The sequence below is a fragment of the Cydia pomonella genome, chromosome 2 (genome assembly GCF_033807575.1).
Source record: "Cydia pomonella isolate Wapato2018A chromosome 2, ilCydPomo1, whole genome shotgun sequence".
Lineage (NCBI taxonomy): Eukaryota > Metazoa > Arthropoda > Insecta > Lepidoptera > Tortricidae > Cydia > Cydia pomonella.
Genome location: NC_084704.1, coordinates 8,353,650 through 8,374,873, shown reverse-complemented (window position 1 = coordinate 8,374,873; position 21,224 = coordinate 8,353,650). Strand labels below are relative to the sequence as shown.

The following is a 21,224-nucleotide window of genomic DNA, read 5'->3' as shown; positions in this document are numbered from 1 at the left end:
ATTGAATATTGTATAAACAAAGTCATATTTTCATTTTTACTGTTTTTTGTGTATTTTATTAAAAAACGAAGACTTATACTCACATTCCCTAATACTGTACCTTTATTTTTGTATTTTTTTAAATAATTTGATGATAATCACAAATACAATTTTTTGTCGAAAATAACCGTAACCGATTATCGGTTATTTTCCGGGCATAACCGAAACCGGTTAAGAAGTTTGGCCGGTTATTGCATTCCCTAGTAGAGTTCCGTCTCAATAATGTTCTAATATGATAAATTATTTGACTAGATAAACAAAAAAAAAAATTCAAACTGATTCTGTATTAGACGATAAGATTAAAGTGGCACTAAACTCTTGATATATTCTTTAATTACCGTGTTTGTATGTCATTACAAAACGTAGTGATTATATGCTCTTTGGTCATTACCTATCATAGACATACAATATAACTTACCTATAAAGTTTAAATAAATAAATATAACCTAGGTGGAAAACCAGCGACGCACATTTGACGCATAGGTCTATAAATTTTAGAGTTGTGTACAAATTACATATTGATAATACAAAAAGGTTCCGTTCCGACCAGACAGTACGCTGACGTAATACAGCCTCTTTTGTATTTTTGTATTGTACGTTTCTTTGAGATTGATCAGATTTCTTTTATCATTATCACATCTATTTTATTCGAACTTGTCCAACGTTAGCGTGAAGTTATAGTTAACAAGACTTGAAGAATATTCAACAAATCGGACGTGACCTAAATTTCGGTCTGATAAAGTCTTGAGTGATAATAACGCCACTAAAGCATCGAAGGTCTTGCGACAAGCTACAGGTAAAATAAGTTGTTACTAAAAATTTCACGTTTGTTTAATTCACCGAACAATAATAGTATTCGTACCTAAACTATACCTATATACATAAAATCTATAAATTTAACATAGGCAGGAATCACAAGTTAATACATTAATTATTACTCAATATTTATAGAGAAATAAGTGAAATAAAAATAACATCCTTAAAAATCAATATGTATAGTAGGCAATTCCGTGTAATTTGATACTTCCGTTTTTGAAATAAGTCGACGGAGTTTCATTTATATATATTAATTCCAGTGTTGTAGTGCGCCTAAAAAATTACGCTATGTTGTTGACCCAGTTATCGTTGCTCGTCAAAATCAACTAGCTCAAGTGATTTCATTTTATACCAAAGACCGCCACCAAAATATCTTTTAATTCTAGGCCGTGCTATATTATTTACTAAAATTATCTGTAATTATTTGGTGTTGTAATGACCACGTTGCACGATGGCCTATGAAGAAGCCCATCCCATTCCTCATAGAACCACGTCACATATGAGTAAACGTTACGGTTTACAGTCTAAAGTTAGACGACCAGATGCGAGACATCGGGAGTGTAGGCAGGGAGGTACCGAGGCACTCTCGGCTCGTCGCGCCTCCTGATCGCGCCTCTGTCCACGGCCAGGCTGATGCTCCCGGCCTCCTTCACTCCATTCGACTTGGCGCGCCGTTGCGAAGGCATTATCGAGGCTCTCATAGTCTTCCGCTTCTGAAAAAATCCCAATATCTTTACATCAAGAACAAATCAAACATTACTTATTCTATGTATGCATCTACTTACGAAAGCTATATAATAATGCGTCCAACGAAGTCGTCGGGGCATCTAGCTATCCGAATGACAGAAAAATAATTTCTTTGCATAGTTGACTGTCTGAATTGCTGGGCATAGAAAAAAATGCTCCCATTTAGTTTGGGGAGTGGCAGCAGAAAACATTAGCAGATATTTTGAAACACGCAATAGCGTGATTAACAAGCGATTTCTATGCCCCTTTTCAGAGCTGGCGATCTGAAGCGGGAAACTAACCATGTCTTGATGAGTAAAAATAATAAATAAACATGAATCGTATATTTTTGATACTTAAGCTTTAACAATTAAACTAAACTAATGATATAAACTTGAAACGTTACAACATAGCGGGTTGCCGAGCGTTAACTTGATCGGTCCTGTTTCGCGATTAAGTTTAGTCTCCGTAGTTAATGGTTTTCGAGTTATCTGTGGTCCACGGCGGCGGCCTCTTGGTTTTGTTTACCTCAATGGTACCGCGCCAGCGGTCAGCCGCGTGACGAGCGATTTCCAGCCTCTTCTGCTTCTTAATCTGGTGCCGCTTGTACACCACCTCGATCACGATAAGCACTATTCCCCCTATAATGCCCGCTAACACTAGTATGAACACCCCCGCCATATTCTTCAAACCCAAGGTGTTCGGAGTCTTTTCGTTTTCTTCACAGTTCAAAAGATTATTTCGTAATATCCAATTGTTGTCCAATGACTCCATTATACCACCTATAACAACATAGAAAAGTGTAAGATAGGATGAATAATAACGAAAAAAAAAAAGATATAGGTTGACATCCCCGGAGGCCTAAGGGGAAGGGGGGGGGGGGAGGCAGACGCCGCTGAGGGGCATACATTGTATATACATTTTGAGCTCGCCTATGTACGTGTTGTGCATGTAACTAATGTGACGATCGGTCTGGCCTGTGGGTAGTGCCTTGCCTATGGAGGCGATGGTCCTGGGTCCCAATCCCGGTAAGGGCATTTATTTGTGTGATGAGCACAGATATTTGTTCCTGAGTCATGGGTAATTCTGATTTATATGTAGGTATTTAAGAATTGTAAGTATATTATATATATCGTTGTCTGAGTACCCACAACACAACACGAGCCTACTGTGGGGCTTATTCAATTTGTGTAAGAATATAAGAATGTCCTATGTAGGTAAGTACTTACTTTCATGAAAGTCGAGTATAGCTAGAGTCACTTTGTCAGCCCACGGAGATCCTTTCTGTAATCCAACACCGTAGCCAGAGCGACCGAATAGCTCTCCAGCAGTCACCAACTCGCAGTCTTGAGCCGCTTCAAACTCCAAACGAGAGGAGTCCCAGATAAAAGCCATTAATTTTCTGTAACATTAAGTAACCCTTTAGTATTTGTAACGTGAGCTAAAAATGTCATCCCAGGGGCGCAAATTTTCCTAGAGCGCTTTTCCCTGTTTCTGTATTTTTTAGAGTAAAGTTATTTGTGGCCAGATGTTCGACAAAGGCCTGGCCGTGGATTATAAATACTACTATTTACCCATTTTTGACATCCTGAATGGCCTGCTCAGCGTTATCGTAGTTGTTGGCCTCCATGGTTCGGTACATGTTGGACAGCTCCACTTGACGTCTGAAGTACATATCCACCCCCGAGCCCTTCACTGTTGCACACGTGAGATTCTCCATTGTGTTTCGAAGCTAAAAGTAACAAATAGCATTATAATTTGAATCCCATGTTTATACTTTACTAATCGGTTAAACAGGGTGGCTTGGAGTCGTGACCAGTCGTGATCGGAACGAACAAAAGTTGGTGAAAAAAATTACAGAACTTCTAGGGTTGCTGGTATAGTTATTGGCCACTATCAAATCAGAAATCAGAAAGAAACAAGCCAATAGAAGTCTTATTGTTAAGAGTGGCCAATTACTACGAGTATTATGTAGTGGCCAATAACTATAGCAGTCACCCTAGTCTGTCATTATACTACCTTACCTTCTCCTTACCTCCTCTACTTCTAACTTAGATTTTTTTTCAATTAACTATATGCCAACCGTAAAAAAAAAAACAAAGAATTCGGTCACTCTTACATACGAATGTTTGAATTATAAGTACTAAATAACCTTACCCTAGCATCATTAATTCCAGTGAGTTTGGTTTTTGGGCGTTCCAACACGAGGAAAGCAGCCAAGTTGGCAGTGTAGGAAGCAACAATGATCATAGCAAAGCCTGCCCACACCATGCCAAGCACTCTCGCCGAGAAACTGCGTGGCGTTCCTATAATTAGAAAAAAAATGTTTGTAAAATTGAAGATTAGAAGTGACTAACTTACCTACGTGTATGTAAGTACTTCTAAATTCCTAAGGCGAAAGTTCGTTGTTTTCTTCCCAGAACGAGACATTAGTTGCATGTCAAGGTCCGTAGTACATAAAGTTAGAATTTGATTACTTTATTTTTTTATGATATAGGAGGTAAACGAGCAGACGGATCACCTGATGGTAAACGATTACCGCCGCCCATGGACAATTGGACACCCGCAACACCAGAGGGGTTGTAAGTGCGTTACTAGAATTTAAAATGGGAGTACGCTCTTTTCTTGAAGGTTTCAAGGTCGTATCGGTCCGAATATACCGCAAGCGACAGTTCATTCCACAGTTTAGCTGTGCGAGGCAGTCAGTTTCTGGAGAAACGCACAGTTGAGGACTGTCAACCAAGATGACAAAGTTTTTTACCTTCTCCAATGCCGCTATTCAACAACACACCCCACGCAAACCAAATAGCGCTCGATAAATTCAACGCGTCCTCCTCTGTCCCGTCTATGTTGGCCAGCTTAAACCTTCCAAATGGTGAAAATCTGTCCAGCAGATACAACACCAATGCCACTACGTGTACTGATACCATCACTAATATCCATAAGGTGTTCGAAAATGGTTGCAAGAACGATACCAGCGTCGAGGACCGAGACGGCTGTAAAAAATATTTACAATACAGGGTGACCGTGGTAACATGTTTAGTATATAAGAACGAATTATAAAACGGGGATGAGGCTACAAACTACAAAACAAAGTACCCAATAATATAGGATATATGCTATCTTTTTTTAAATAAAATTAACATTTCGAGACCAGACCAATAAATAGTAGCCACGCTAAGATTTGCGAAATGTGTAAGAATAAAAACAGGATTTTGACAATAAAAGCACTCCTCTTACCTTTTTCTCCAGAATTGTTATACCTTGATACTTAAAAGGTTTACTGAACTCAATAAATTCTGCGCGCTCAGGGTTTATGGTCAGTGGGGCCACAATCATATCCGCTCGTTCATACACTAGTTCTCCTGCAGAAACATAACGTAACATTCTAACATAACACCTATCTAACTTGTACACTATATAGCTATATAATTAGTAGTAGTCAACGTCTAGGTTAAGCCACTTGACGTCCCGAGTTACACCAATCGACTGCTACTTCATGTTCGATTATAAAATGACATTTATTTTACCTATGAGACCGGTCCACTCCTTTTTCGGGCTAGGGGCAGAATAGTTTTTAATAACATAGTGCCCGAATTGTCCATCTGGTGAAAGTGCCAAAGAGTAAGTAAAGTTAATCCATGTAGCCAAGTGTTTCAGGAGGTCCATACAGAAACCCTTGCAGCAGTACATTTGATCTGGAAATAAAAAAATACCACGTAATTAAGCATCTGCTCACTTTTGCACAATGATATTGATAAGATATACTCGGATTGTAGTTTACAACTTAAAACATTGTTATACTTACAAGGAAAGGTACCCAACTGTCCGGTTCCGATTTGATTTATATTTATATATGTTATAGAGTAGTCTAAAATAACGGACACGTATTTTTTTTTAGCTGCCCAAACTCAACCTATTGGGAGAAATTGTCCTCCAAAGTACTAAAAAGTTACTAAATCTTCTAACTCCTATAGAAAGTGAGCTCGAGCAACTTGCTAGTTAATGGCTTGTTTGAGTAGGTATAAATCGGAACCGGACAGTTGGGTACCTTTCCTTGTTAGTTGGACAACAAAATATTGCTTGCTGGACTTTGAGTTTTCATTACCTAATCCATCATATTTCATATTGTTGAAATATATTTGGCATTTTTGGTTTACCTAAACAAAATTTCATAAATAAATTAATTATTTACTAATATATTTAGCCCTTCGATCCGGATACAATTCTGCGCCTAAACTATAAGTGAAAATAAAATTTGTGTACCTGTATCATCGGTAGTATTATAATGTGGACACGGAATTTCTTCAGCGGTGCAATCACTGCCATCATCAATCCGTCGTGCGTACACAAAGGGTTTTTCCTCTATTGTTAATACCTGAAATATATGTAGGTATTCTCACATTACCAATAAAGGCAACAGTTCATTTAAATACTTAATTTTTAATGAGTGAACTTAAAGAAGCATACCTTCAAGTGAGTAGGTATCATAAACCCTTCAGGCTTCGAAGGACTACGGCCCATCCAAATTATTTCTTGTTCTTTGAGCTCTAGCCGCATCTTTCGCATATCCTAAAACAAAAACAATACGTGGATACGTACCTAGATCTAGGGGATGTTAGCGTTATAATTTAAGGGACCTGATATAAGAGGATGTTTAACAAACCTTGGAATAGAAATATTTCCCAACCGCTACATGTTCGCCTTGTGCTCTAACGTTGACCATATCGTATTCGGCGTTCACTCTATCCCCGTGGTCATCAAACGCCACATGGCCCGTCGCTCCACTCTCCAAAGTTTGCTTCCTTATGTAATCGAAAAGATGCCGACCAGTATTCCATGTGCTTCCTGAGTTGTCGCAGTCCGATGGCGGTGCGTTAATTTCTTCAGTCGTATTCATGTCTCGTATTGCTGATGCAAGAACATAGCTATAAAAAAAAACATTGATAATTTCTGATTGTCTGTCTGTTTTTTTACCCTGTATAGGTAATAATCTTACATGGAATCCTGGATATGAGCGTGCTCGTTGGTGGCGTTGACGAGGCGCAGCCCGAGTAGTCCCTCGGGGGCGTTGGCGGCGTCCAGCGCTTGCTCCGTCACCACCCACACGTAGCCCGTCGTCGTCATGTTCAGGAACGTCGCGTCGCGGAAAATTATTTCAGCGTCTGTTTTGCTGTAACAAAACATTGTTTACAATTCGGCGTCAAGACATCTGAAAAACATGTTGGAATCTCGATTTTTTAAGTTAATTAATTAACCGATTGTTAATACAAATGTTTAAAAATAAAAAGCTTTTCTTGGCAGGTAGGTGAGCTATGAGGTACCACCTAATATAGGTAATAGTATCACCTATCGAATTGAAATGACACTGTTAGTGCTCCTATGTAGTTGTAAGTTAACCTTACCTGGCATACATTAGGAACACTCTTGACCTCGCAGTTTTTACTTCTATAAGTTTGTCACTGAAAGAGTCCAAGCCTGGCTCAAATTCAATAACTTGTTCAACCACCACTTTTCTGTCGACATCCTCGTCGACGCTTTGGGATGTCGTTTGGAATCTATAAAATAAAAGGCAATATTGTCACATTTACAATTTAATGTCGGCTACGTGCAAAATTGGCAAAAAAGTGGCATATACAGGGTGACTCCTGACCGGTGACAATTAAACCTTTTTATTAAGGCCGAAGATTTATTCGTAGAAATTTAGAATTCATTAGTTAACTGTATACTCAGTAAAATAAAATAAATAAAATATTTTCAGCAACTACGCATTAGATCAGTGTGTGCCTCTTATAACATGTACATTCACCATCTTTTAAATTATAGGTACCTAGATAGAGAGAGATAGGTTCACATACCGGCCTAGAATGGCTCGACCGTCGGTGTCCGAACTATGAATGAAGATGACCTTCATGTAATTAAAATGTTTCAGAACATCGACCCACACATCAGCCTGATGAGAATATGGAGGCACTGTCCGTAAGAACGAGACGTGAATGTTCTTGTCAGAAAAGGCAGAGTCTCTTGAAGATATACCGATCACTGGGATGTGGTAAAATCCACTCGTGTATGAGACGGCTGCCGGAGACAGGTCTCCAGTCAAAGGATGGGATACTACGACAGCATACACCTGAAAGGTAGGAAATTTTGTTATATTTCTATCGGTACATATAGTTACTTAGAGGTAAAGCATTAAAATTTTAAAGCTTAGAGCACTTTTTATTATTTAACAAATTGAAGATATATAAAGTTTATTTTCTTTAAGCGGAAAATATAAAAATATTACAAACCCGATGGCCAATCAAATCTTTACAAACGTTCAAAGCAGTCTTAATGGGATTTGGGTCCATCAAGATTGAGTAGTCGTGGTAAGTCACACCTCGTGGGACGTATTGATCCTTAAAGTTCAGATTCTGAAAACATCAAACGCATTGTAAATAAAAGCAAGAAAGTTTTAAAGCCACAATTTTTTTTATTGCCGTCATTTTAGTGATGCGGTCATTTTTAACATAGGAGTGTACAAAACGTCAATAAATGTACTCTTACCGAAATAGTATCTTTAAAGAACGCAATGGACTCATTGCTAGAGAGTACCCCTCCGACGTTATAATAGGTTGGGTTGGAGTACCGCCGCTGGTCTCTGTCGGCAGAGGCCAGCTGCCAGCAGCTCAGGGCTGCTATTATCCCGAGGAGGGACCTCATCCTGTCTGGATATAAAAACCGGATTGAAAATAGTTTTTTTTTTTGTTTTGAATAAAAATTGGCTTCCGTAACTAAATTAGCATTTGTGTTTTTCACCCTGTATTTAATTTGTTCCTATCCATAGCCATTGGACGAAGCCGAAATGTACATATGCATTAGAGTATTTAGAACCAGTATAAAAACTATCATGACAACCGGTGTAGCGGTTACGAAATTACCTTTTTTTTTCTTTGGAGCAGCCTACTATAGATTTACATACTTATAGATTTCTGTGAAACCTCTTCTTCGACCTTTTTGATTATCTTTTTTATTTATGACACTTTTTAAGTATTTCTGACTTTTGACAAATGTCATCATTGCCAAAACGTTTTCGAACAAATTAATTGTCAAAAACACTGCCAATGATTAATACAGTCTGTTCCTTTTTGTTGTCGACTATTGGAAATAACTTTCGTTTGAAAATCTATTTTTTATCTTTTGTTCTAATTTAAAAAATATTAACGTGAGAGCATTCCTGAGAAGTAACCCTACGTGTGATTTCAGGGTTAGTCCAATGGCTAAAAGGACACACCTATGATTAAAACTTACTTATTTAAATGTATTTAATTTATGCAATCCAATAATTATTTTCCATATCGTATAAGCTAACAACCCACTTGTAACTGTAAGTGCAAATAGAAGGGATTAGGTTGATTAGCTATCTGTTAAATCAACATACGAGTACGATGAGAGAACAAGGCGTATTTTTTTCACTAAAATACGTTAAATGGCGTGGCTGTTACGTACCTATTTCATTCATCACATAGATACTACATAATTTTAATAGCGTTACAGATTAATTAAACAAATAGAGATTGCTTATCATATATAGAACACATTTATTTCTCACACGGAGTTTTGAAATGGGCATTTTCAGGCTCCTATCTAAGCTAAGAAGGTAACCTTTTTTCATAAGGAACGAGAATTTAACGTATTATAATAGGTAGGTACTTATCTACCAGAATTCGTACCAGCAGTACCGAAGAAGAATTTACATAATAACCATAATCCCAGCGGGTAACTTTTAATTACGACTGAATATTTCAGTCACTGGGTCCCGCCCTTCTGGGCGAGTTAGATGAGATCTCTCACTGCAACCTATATTATTCATCACCGCTTAGTGCAAAATTAGGACCGTACTTTACTTACCAGGGTGTAGATTCTATAGTCACATTTACGTCATGGCTTTGTTTAATATTACAGTAAAAAGTATTATTCTGTGAGAGAACAGCTGAGGGATGCTGTGGTACAGCGGTAGATGGAGCCTGCTCTGCGGTTGTCATGGTTACCGCGCAGACGTATCGGTATTCGGCAACTTTAATCAATGCTAGACGAGGAAGGATGTAAAATCCGAAAATTGATTATTTGACGAATAAAAAAGGAATATTTTTTCAATTGATTAATAAAGTATAGAGTATAATCGAATTAAATCATACAAATCGTTATGCAGTGGTAATATATGTATTTTATAAAAGGAACAATATTACGTGCTTAGGTAACAATTACAAAGCAGGTAGTAGGTAAACTTAAGCAACAAAAACTTTAAAATTATGTCATGTATAATACTTAGGTAACAAAACAGTTATTTTTATTACAAACATTTATAATCTCTCGTCTCTACCTAATGAAAGAAACGTAATATAATCCGGCTCGAAGGACCAATAAGATAAAACTTTTATAACAAAAGTTTTGTAATTTAACTTTAATGATTGAATTATTTTGTTTTTTCTCATGTTACATAAGCACTGTGGTAAATAATAAAAATACCTTCTTTTAAAGTACATAAGTAATTATTCATTTAACAAAGATCATAAAATTATAATGGTAGTTACTAACTATAGCTATATGTTCCTAGTTCGTTTTGTCATTTGGTCTCGTTTCCACACACTTATTAGGCTACGTACGCACTAAGCGGCTAGCCGCGTGCGGACAGCCGCATGACGGTTAAGAATGTATGAAACCGCAACCATAAATACTGAACGCACTAAGCGGTCCGCCGCAACCGCACGCGGCTGGCCGCATAGTGCGTATGGGGCCTTAGTATTCTAGATAATTCAATACCCATTTTTCTTTTAATTGTATTGCTTACATGCACGGAAACGAGGGCTTAGGCCTTGGTCTCCCATAAACTACGACGCTGTACACAGCATATACGTACGGCGACAACTGAAGACCAAAGCCTTAGTTTTAACGTTCAAGTGTTCAAGACCAAGCCCAAGCTCCGTGTTGAGGCGGTGTCCAGGTGGGCGCGGGCCAGGCCCAGGGCGCCCAGGATGGTTGCAGCGCGGCCGCAGCGGCAGAGGCGGCGTGGTGCGCTGCGCCGGCGGCGCCGGCGGCCCCAGAGCTTGACAGTACCGACAGCTTCACTGATTCTAGATCTAAAAACATTTTATTTAATTTTCAGTTGTTTTTAATTACATTACTTACTTAATCTTTGCACATTTGGTCATTTTGTGCCCCTATTATTGCAAAAAGGGTAGTGACGTTGAGCGATAGACTTGATGTGGAAACTGAGCGCACGTTAGTTATTACTCCGAGGAGTGGACGCTCAAGCGGGGCCACCAGTAGAGCATGCGGCACTGCTTCCGTGTTAAAAAATGCAAACAAATGTGAGCAGCCTAAAAGCAAACCTTGTAAGTGATACTTCCCCGCTGAGCGCTCGCTACTGAGGCCATAGACCAAAATGCTTCCATCGTTACCTACTCGTTTAACCTCCGCTAGAATATACCTACATAGAACGCGTAAGATAGCCACTTGACAAAATTTTACCAGCGTTGTGCAGTCTGGCAGCCTGGTTATGCGCTGCTTGCTGGATAGCGCGGGCAGCGGCCGCCTCTCGGGCTGCGGCGATCTTCTGCGCGGCCGCCGCGCGCGCCTTCGCTGCCGCCAACTGTGCTTGCGCATGCACCGCCGCCTGCGCTGCTTCGAGCGCGTGCGCGCGAGCGTGCCTGGCCGCTTCCTCGCTGCAAGTTTAGAATAGAATGAGACAACTTAAAACTCCATATTTTAGAAATAATTTCTAAAGTTTAATTTACACTGCTGCTACCTCAGCGTCTGTTCTTACCTCTGTAGTCGTATCTAAACAATAATAAAAGTAGCTTGCACCGGTTACCTTTTATGCGCTGCATGAGCGGCCGCAGCCTCCTTAGCGCTGGCGACACTCTGCTGCTCGAGCGCAGCGTGCTTTGCGGCCGTGACTTGGTGCTGAGCGGCCATCACCGCGGCTGCTGCTGCCTTCGCTGCCGCTACTGCCCCCGCTACGTCTGCACTCGAATCTGAAAATACAGGTATACTCGTACTTCTATAGCTATATTAAGTATACCTAACCAAAATAGTGGGGGATCCGTTTAAGTACATATTAGGTAGCTATCGTGCTCTGATATGGAAAAAAATTGAAGAAAAAAATGTTTGACGCAAAAATAATATCTTTCTACGGGGCAAGTTGTCCAAATCGGCCAACCCTCCATACAAAAGTCAAAAAAATTTGGCTTCAAAAAATGTTTTTTTACTGTTTCCTAATCAGATCACGATACCGAATACGCCCTTAAACGGATCCACACTAATATTGTTACATCTGTATTAAGTACTGTTAGCTGGAGTAGGTGTGGAGACATATATTTGACGAGCTCAGAACTCTCAAAAGTGTATTCTAGAAATATGACATAAACATGTAAATTGCTGAGCAGTACCTCTAGTAGTACTGATTTTCTAGATAGAAAATACATAATTGTCTACCTATCTTTAGATGGCTTGAATAGCAAATAATTAGTTCCTCGATAGGTAGGAAACCTTATTTTATATTCACGAATGCCTTACCATGTGAAAGCACCACAGGTCTCCAAGGAGCTCCGATAGCGTTGACCGGGGTGAGGTCCCAGCCCAGGCTGCGCTTATCGGGCTTACTGCAGATGGCTGCAGCGGCGAGAGTGAAGACAAATACCTGAATTTAGTAAATAAAAGTTTACCGACAACATCATCCTTACCTTAGCATATCAGACCAAAATATTGCCAATGCTGGACAAAAGCGACCACTAAAGGTTTCCTTGATTAAGTTGTTCTTGTCGCTATTCCAAGATTGTCGTGTACTCATCGTTAAACAAAAAACTTAATAAAAACCGGTCAAGTCATGTTCCGTAGTTACTCTTCCGTCACAATAAGCTAAACTGGAGCTTAAAGTATAGTAAATTGTTAAGCAAGGGATGAAACGGTACCTTTCACCCGAGTTAAACAAATAGGCAAATTTGCATAATCAGTACCTAATTAAAGTAACTCTTTTTACTATGAAGGGAAAACTTTTTGCGATAACTCAAAAACAGCTAAACTGATCATATCCGCTTTAGTTTTCATTGATTGTCTTTCTTAAGCTCTACTTCCACGATTTTTTTCATATTTTTTGGACCTATGGTTCAAAAGTTAGAGGGGGGGGGCACATTTTTTTTTCTTTCGGAGCGATTATCTCCGAATATATTCACTTTATCAAAAAATCTTTCTTGAAAACCCCTATTAGTTTTGAAAGACCTTTCCAACGATACCCCACACTCTAGGGTTGAAGCGAAAAAAAAAATTCACCCCCACTTTACGTGTAGGGGAGGTACAACCCTAAAAAAAAAAATTTTAGATTTTATTGTACGACTTTGTCGGCTTTATTGATTTATATATCCATGCCAAATTTCAGCTTTCTAGCACTAACGACCACGGAGCAAAGCCTCGGACAGACAGATGGACATGGCGAAACTATAAGGGTTCCTAGTTGACTACGGAATCCTAAAAAATAGAGATAATGAAAAATAAATAAATATAGTATTTTTTCTAATTTCGTCGAAATGTCATATAGGTAAGTAATATCTGGGAAACCGAGCTTTGCTTGGAAAACATATAAAAACTCAGAAATGCGCGTTTTCCCTGAGATAAGACCTAGCTAGATCGATTTTTCGGCCCCAAAAACCTCCATATAGAAAATTTCATCGAAATCGTTAGAGCCTTTTCCGAGATCCCCGAAATATATATATATTTATACAAGAATTGCTCGTTTAAAGGTATAAGATTATTGCTTTTAAATGGGTTCAGAGACCCTGATTGACCAAATATTTATCATCCGGAAAACAAGTTGTACCTACTCTATGTGTAACTGACTCTTGTGCATGTTATCTACTAAGATAATGTAGCTTGTAATTATTTAACCGAACTTCACCCCGTCCCGCCACGTCAGATTACGAGTCTTTTGCATCACCCGTGGCCACGACAAGATAGGTTCCAAATATATTGAATATATCCATCCAATTTTAATTACTAGCTACTGGTGGGTTTAAAAATATAGGGAATTGCAAAGCAAAGTTAAATACAAACGCAAAAGCTGCAATTTTATTGTTTCGTCTTTTAAACCACTTACCAAAACTTTAAAAGACATGGTTGTTGTCCGTCTTATATCAAGGGATACTTGTAATGTGATACCAATACAGAAAATTGGACATTTTATATTGTTGCACGCGGAAGTAGGCAGTGTAGAAAGGGATCGCCATTATTCCTAATAACAAGTAGAATCCGTCATTATCAGGCGAAATGAAAGGAAGTGTTATATGAGCGACCGGCGGAGGGAGTTAAACTGGGTAAACAGAAACACACGACACTTAAAACTGCAATATCAATAGGTACCTACTGTAAAACCACCAAACCATAATATACTACGAACATGGTCAATACGTTAATAATTTTTTTCTCAGGAGCAAAGTTTGTTTAACTCTTGTGCTTTGAAAGTCTCGCAACGCTCAAGATTCCATTTTTCAATTTAAAGATCTTTCGATTGCTCGGGTATCAATATCAATATACAGGGTAAATAAACACCCTGCAATAATTTACGCGCTGAATCTATAGCGCAACTTTTACTATGAGCGAATATTGAGCAACTTTTACTATGAGACCAACCCCCAAATAATTAAGCGAGAAAAAAAATTACTCTCCCATAGAAAATATCGACGTCAGACAGCCAAAATGTATGAAACAGCCAGCAACAATTTTTTTTCGCGATTTCGGTGTTTATCCCATAGTAAAAGTTGCTCAGCATGACCTATATATTCACCCCGTAATTTATTGCAGGTGACTAAATAAACACCTCAGATCACAGAAGTATATTATCTATGATAAACACCCTGTTATGTATGTAACTATGTATGTTTATAGGGGTCAAATTCAATTCTTGCAAGTTAAATTTGACTTACTTCTTGATTTCCGACCCCTTCTCCCCCCTCCCCCCCGCTGTACCTGAAATACAATGTATGCCCCTCAGTGGCGTCTGCACCCTCTAAAATGCACCCTTGAAAGTAACGTAAATAAATAAAACACTGTGTATATGCCTAAAATAATAAAGGTTGTACTAAACTCGTATTGAAATTTGTTGATTACCTAATTTCTTATCGAGAGCGCCGCTCTTATCATTGCTTCGCTTACGATAGGGTGCAATTACATTATACAATCTCTGCAACCTCTTCCTATTTGTTGTGCTTACGTAACCCTAATATGACTTAAGGTAGGTAGGCACATATATACCTAATTGGGAAATTACCTAAGTAGATACTTCAGCGCAGACTAAACGACGAAATTCAGAGGGCTTCCCGCGAAAATATGAGTTTGCAAATTGCGGGCATCTTTCTCTGTCACTCTAATTACGCCTCAATTGGAGCCAGCAATTTGTGAACTTCGGTGATCACGGTAGTTCCTATCGTCATAGAAATAGAAATATGGCAAAAAGAAACGATAGAGGGGGACGCCTCAAAACACACAGTCGGTATTACAATATTTTAGTCCTATGAAATATTTTATTTGAGGATATTCTCTAAAAGTAGGTATCCATTTGACCAGCAATACAATGTGCACATTTTTTGAAGTTGTGCGCGCGTGACACTCGTCGAGTCGTCGCAGTAGTACGACTGTTAGTTGCGTTGCGTTCGCGTGGTTGACAACAAGTTCATAGTCTAAGATCGACCTTCACTGTCAATCATGACCTTCATGTCATCAGTATTTTGAAAACGTCCGTTACATCCACATGCCAACGGGCCTTGTTGCCCACCGATTTTTATTGTGGATAACAATGAACCCGACCTTTCGGCCCGGAGGTACTAAGACTCCGCTGTCCGTCCGTCTGTCACCACTGTCACCAGGCCGTATCTCATGAACCGTGATAGCTAGACAGTTGAAATTTCCACAGATGATGTATTTCTGTTGCCGCTATAACAACAAACACTAAAAAGCGGCCAAGTGCGAGTCGGACTCGCCCATGAAGGGTTCCGTACCATTTATGACGTATTAAAAAAAACTACTTACTATATAGATCTCGTTCAAACCAATTTTCGGTGGAAGTTTGCATGGTAATGTATATCATATATTTTTTTTAGATTTTTCATTCTGTTATTTTAGAAGTTACAGGGGGGGGGGGGACACATTTTTTCACTTTGGAAGTGTCTCTCGCGCAAACTATTCAGTTTAGAAAAAAATGATATTAGGAACCTAAATATCATTTTTGAAGGCCTATCCATAGATACCCCACACGTATGGGTTTGATGAAAAAAGTTTTTTTTTTTAATTTTATGACGTATAAAAAAAACTACTTACTAGATCTCGTTCAAACCAATTTTCGGTGGAAGTTTGCAGGGTAATGTATATCATATATTTTTTTTAGATTTTTCATTCTGTTATTTTATAAGTTACAGGGGGGGGGGGACACAAATTTTTTTCACTTTGGATGTGTCTCTCGCGCAAACTATTCAGTTTAGAAAAAAATGATATTAGAAACCTAAATATCATTTTTGAATACCTATCCATAGATACCCCACACGTATGGGTTTGATAAAAGATTTTTTTTTTTAATTTTATGACGTATTTAAAAAAAACTACTTACTAGATCTCGTTCAAATCAATTTTCGGTGGAAGTTTGCATGGCAATGTATATCATTTTTTTTTTTTTTCATTCTGTTATTTTAGAAGTTACGGGGGGGGACACATTTTACCACTTTGGAAGTGTCTCTCGCGCAAACTATTCAGTTTAGAAAAAAATGATATTAGAAACCTCAATATCATTTTTAAAGACCTATCCATAGATACCCCACACGTATGGGCTTGATGAAAAAAGATTTTTTGAGTTTCAGTTCTAAGTATGGGGAACCCCCAAAATTTATTGTTTTTTTTTTTCTATTTTTGTGTAAAAATCCTAATGCGGTTCATAGAATACATCTACTTACCAAGTTTGAACAGTATAGCTCTTATAGTTTCTGAAAAAAGTGGCGGTGACATAATCGGACAGACAGACGGACATGACGAATCTATAAGGGTTCCGTTTTTTGCCATTTGGCTACGGAACCCTAAAAAGTACGGAACCCTCGGTGGGCGAGTCCGACTCGCACTTGTCCGGTTTTTGGTATGTTGTCAGGAATGTTAAAACGTGTTTTTAACTTTGTCCCATTGTGTATATTCTAGCCCTCACGCTCGCACGCAGTTAGAGGCACAAATAGTATAGAGATGAAATGTTAGAGCCGCCAGATGACCGAACGAGATGCTCTTATGAAACTTCAGTAAGAGTAGCAAAGAAAGCTTAGGATTGTTTGTCCTTGTCAGATTCATTTTTTTTTATTTTCAATTTGTAATGATGTCGTCACGTTTCTATTTCTACCAAGATAGTGTCTTTACGAAGTTATCCATGCATAACTAAAGGCATTTTATTTAATTTATTTCTTTATTTCAGGCCGGTTTACCCATAGATTGTTAGTTATATACAGACTTACAATACTTTGTGTTAGGTCGCAATGGACAACAAACAAACTATACTTTCGTACATCGTTTAGTTGCATGGTAGGAGGGATTTTCTCATATTCTGTCGATTTTAGGCCACTAGTGTTGTACACTGCGATGTTTCATGCAGTATCGCCGTGCTTAAGTATAAAGTAAGAGATTATATAATATTGTTATTCTTCTTATTGTAGTATATTTCTCAAATCTGGAGCACCGACTGTACTGGAATCGCTTTGCATTTTTGTCCATTAACTCGAGTTATTTTCGATAAAAGAATCGATATAAAATCAACCATAAAAACGTCGATTTATATTACCTACGTCTTTGAATCGGATCACCCCGGCGATAGCGTTGCACATCACAAAATTGCGTGACGTCATAGTAGGCATCACAGAGCTCTATCACAGAGATCTATTGAGCATGTTTGCGGCGTCTAGGTGGTCTGTGAATTCGACCAAATTACGTAGGTTGTTTTTGGTATGTTGTCAGGAATGTTAAAACGTGCTTTTAATTTGGCGCATTGCGTATGTTCTGTCCCTCACGGACGCACGCGTATTGCACATCTAGTTGACCCTACCATCTATGGTACTGACATAGCTTGACAGTCGCGACCGTTGCGTGTATAACCGCGAATTTACATTCGCGGCTCGTGGCTCGGCTCGCGGCTCGTCTCGTGTCTCGGGCACAGCTCGTGAGTTCATCGAGCTACTAGATATAATATTCCTAAAGATGGAGTCTAAGCCAATTGTCACCGTAGCCACACACACACACAGCCATGTAATAATAATAAATAAATAATAATAATTCACATTTTTATGTACGATTAACAATGACTAACCAAAAGTTGTGGCCATATCGATAAAAAAAAAACTATCGGCATCTTTTACAATTTTAATTTTACTTGAAAGGATTTCAACAACCTAAAATGAACAGATAACCATTATAACAAAGTCAAAGTCAAGTCAAAATATTCTTTATTCAAATAGGCCTAGCAACAAGCACTTTTAAATCGTCAAATTTTACAAATATCATCTTAATCTAAATATCAGAGCAATTTATTGATGCAGTTGTAGCCGACGTGTCCGTCCACTACAACATCGTTTAGCATGTAGATATAGAATAGCTTATTAATAATTAGAAATAGAAATAGTTTTATAACTAGAAAATAGAATACGTAAATCCATTTTCGTAGCAACGCAATAAAATAACAGTTAGTTCTCGTAAGCCGGACCCCGTAAGGTTGCACTATGTTATTGTATAACCTGAAACCGTTACGGTCGACTATTGTTCGATGTTCACTCATTAAGTTCCGTAACGTTATTGTATTATATTTGTTTATTAGGGTTCACCTCCGCAGAATTTCGGCAGAGTCAAAGAAGTATTGTCCATTTTATTGTGTGTAATTAAGTGTAGTTTTAGTTGCGTGGGAAACTTTCGGTACCGTTACACCGTTATCAGGAGATAGTAATGTTACCTCAAAAGGACCAAGGTTACGGTTATCCGCGTCATTCTCTCGCACGCACTCGTTCGGCAAACGTCAACCTCCTGAGTATCGTTACGCTAGTAGAGCAAAATAGTGTTGGATCTAGTCTAGTTAAGCTTTCACGAATAAAATAATCTTCGACGATCAAGATCTATCTTTAAGGAGTATTTCCCTCGATACCAAAACACGCATTACCTAAAGTGGTGCCACCGACGTGATAAGAAAAATGAGCCCAAACCCAGACAAAGGCAACGGAGTCAACATGAACAGCGAAAGCAGCAATCAAGTCGTCGATGCAGGCAACAACGCAGCTAACCCGCTCATTCAACAACAGCCTGCACCCGCACCTGCATCGGCCAGCACAGTCAGCGCACCGTTGAAGATACCTGATTTTTGGCGTGACTCGCCGCGCATCTGGTTTGCCAGCTTCGAGCACGCTACGAGGGACTTAAACAGAAGCGACAGTCAGCTTGCGAGCATGGTCATAGCTCAGTTAGACAAGCAAGATGTCCAGCAAATAACAGACATCCTATTCAACCCTCCTAAAACTGAGTACTACAAGGCCGTGAAGGAGCGTCTCATTGCCGTTTACGAAGAGTCTGACAGCCGGCAAGTGAAAAAGCTCCTATCCCAAATGGAGCTCGGCGAGCAAAAGCCCAGTCAGTTGCTAAGGCGAATGCGTGAGCTGGCCAGGAATAAGTTTAATGACAACATGTTAAAAATCATATGGACGAACCCACTGCCACCATATATACGCTCGGTGCTTTGCGTAAGCGAAACCTTCAGTGAGAAGGCAACGCTCGATGAAATGGCGCGACTTGCCGACAAGATGATGGAGGAATCGCCGAACGTACCACAGATTTCAGCGATATCGAGGCCAGTGTCGATTGTGTTATCGCAAGATCAACATCAGCAACCGCCGCTAGCACAGAGTTACGCGGCCACCGACACTCAGTTCATTCTGAGTGAAATCAGAAAATTAAACATTAGAGTCGAGGAGCTAAGCAGATGCCCGCAAGCCAGGCTACGCCAAAGCCGTTCCCACAGTCGACGACGTTCGGATCTCCGTTCACGAAACAACTCGAGGTCCGAGGACAGAAGCAAATCGCCATCACCATGGTGCTACTACCATCGACGTTTCGGTATGGAAGCAACAAAATGCAGACCGCCGTCGGCTTTCCGACCCGTTACTTTGCCTTCGGAAAACTAAAGAAGACGCTGGCCGCGGCGGAATCCAGCGTACTAGAACATTCACACCGCCTTTTCGTAACCGACAGGAAGACGAAAGTATCGTTCTTGGTAGATACCGGAGCAGACATCAGTGTAATACCAAGAGCGAAAGGCACACCTGAATCTCCTCTATCGTTTCAACTATACGCATTACCTAAACAGTTATTATTGTTCTAAAAAAAACATTGAACTATTATAGATATGGTAAACTTAATAATAAGAATTTCACAAAAAGATCGTCAAACATCAAAATTGTATAAAAATACTAGTCTAGAACCTTTCTAGAATAAAATCTAAATGTCAAAAAATACGGTATATATATATACATTGAATTATCAATTTCATCATTAATAACATAACAATAAATAATTCATTCTTTACAATCACACTTAATCCCACGGTGTTTCATCATTCATGTAGTCTTGTGTGCTATAATAGGCTTTAGAGATAAGCTTACGTTTTACATAATTTTTAAATTTACTAACAGACAATTCAGTTATAATATTAGGAAGTTTATTGTAAAATCTTACACAATTACCCATGAATGATTTCTTAATTTTATGGAGCCTAGTGAAGGGCACTGCGAGCTTATGCTTATTTCTAGTATTAATATTATGTATTTCACAGTTTTTCTTAAAACTGGCAATGTTTTTATGTACATACAGAATATTCTCATAAATATATTGACAGTGCACTGTCATTATGTTAATGTCCTTAAACTTATCTCTAAGTGTGTCTCTATGGTACATTTTATATATTGCACGAATAGCCCTCTTCTGCAGAACAAAAATGGTATTTATCTCTGAAGCACTACCCCATAGTAAAATACCATATGACATAATGCTATGAAAGTAACTAAAGTAAACTAATCGAGCTGTTTTCACGTCTGTTAACTGACGGATCTTGCTCACTGCAAAAGCTGCAGAACTCAGTCTATTCGAGAGATTAGCAATATGGGGACCCCATTGTAGTTTAGAATCTAAAGTTATACCAAGAAAAACTGTGCTATCTACAAGCACAACTTTATATACTCTTATCAATCAGTTTCATTTTGTGACTTCGATTTGCTTCGAACGAACAAATTGAGTTATTCTTTTATAGAGTCTGGCTACCGAAATATTACATAAAATTTTGACATGAAATTAAAAAAATCTTGGGCTAGTGACACTTTGTGTAGTAGGAACTATAGTTTTTATACTAGAACATATTTTTGATTTTCTGTGCACACGTAAGGTACCTAAGGAAATCAGTTAAATATACGTTGACGTGCACTCAAAGTCAACTAACATAATTTCTACCACTATGTAAAATTCAAAGACATATGTAGACATGTTTCGCCAAGCAGGGGTTTTTATAAATTTTACATTGTTAAATCAAATTACTACTGACCAGTCACTTCACTCCACAGATT

At 38.7% G+C, this 21,224-nt stretch overlaps 2 protein-coding genes and 1 long non-coding RNA gene across 4 annotated transcripts; 1 reads left to right on the top strand and 2 right to left on the bottom strand.

Moving 5' to 3' along the window:
* The first annotated feature begins 652 nt into the window (after positions 1-652).
* LOC133533092 (uncharacterized) lies at positions 653-10,627 on the top strand. The gene is made up of 4 exons (XR_009801794.1): positions 653-835; positions 3,759-3,952; positions 7,514-7,718; positions 10,522-10,627. It is a non-coding gene; the product is annotated as an uncharacterized LOC133533092 (long non-coding RNA).
* Positions 849-8,283, bottom strand: LOC133533040 (glutamate [NMDA] receptor subunit 1). 2 transcript variants are annotated; one of them, XM_061871961.1, is made up of 16 exons: positions 8,128-8,283; positions 7,872-7,994; positions 7,440-7,711; positions 6,987-7,139; positions 6,581-6,754; positions 6,248-6,509; positions 6,052-6,153; positions 5,848-5,959; positions 5,112-5,279; positions 4,822-4,946; positions 4,343-4,577; positions 3,739-3,887; positions 3,156-3,313; positions 2,811-2,983; positions 2,110-2,363; positions 849-1,568 (listed from the first exon to the last, which is right to left on the bottom strand). In XM_061871961.1, the coding sequence occupies exons 1-16, from the start codon at positions 8,281-8,283 to the stop codon at positions 1,386-1,388; spliced, it is 2,799 nt and encodes a 932-aa protein (XP_061727945.1). In that variant the 3' UTR covers positions 849-1,385. The 2 variants fall into 2 exon arrangements, with proteins under 2 accessions (XP_061727945.1, XP_061727954.1); XM_061871970.1 differs by having other exon boundaries at positions 849-1,565; positions 8,128-8,261.
* LOC133533075 (tol-Pal system protein TolA-like) lies at positions 10,361-15,878 on the bottom strand. Its single transcript, XM_061872020.1, has 5 exons — positions 13,712-15,878; positions 12,139-12,262; positions 11,435-11,597; positions 11,092-11,285; positions 10,361-10,700 (listed from the first exon to the last, which is right to left on the bottom strand). Exons 1-5 carry the CDS (start codon positions 13,727-13,729, stop codon positions 10,525-10,527), a joined length of 675 nt encoding a protein of 224 aa, XP_061728004.1. The 5' UTR covers positions 13,730-15,878; the 3' UTR covers positions 10,361-10,524.
* Positions 15,879-21,224: the final 5,346 nt, after the last annotated feature.

Excerpts from the sequence above, each read along its gene's own strand:
- LOC133533075 (XM_061872020.1), bottom strand. Across the intron at positions 11,598-12,138 it reads ACCTGTGGTGCTTTCACATG|ATTCGAGTGCAGACGTAGCG; the intron begins GTAAGGCATTCG and ends CTGTATTTTCAG. Across the intron at positions 11,286-11,434 it reads GCTCATGCAGCGCATAAAAG|CGAGGAAGCGGCCAGGCACG; the intron begins GTAACCGGTGCA and ends CTAAACTTGCAG.
- LOC133533040 (XM_061871961.1), bottom strand. The coding sequence starts at position 8,283 with ATGAGGTCCCTCCTCGGGATAATAGCAGCCCTGAGCTGCTGGCAGCTG. Across the intron at positions 7,712-7,871 it reads AAGATTTGATTGGCCATCGG|GTGTATGCTGTCGTAGTATC; the intron begins GTTTGTAATATT and ends CCTACCTTTCAG. Across the intron at positions 4,947-5,111 it reads GGAGTGGACCGGTCTCATAG|GAGAACTAGTGTATGAACGA; the intron begins GTAAAATAAATG and ends ATGTTTCTGCAG.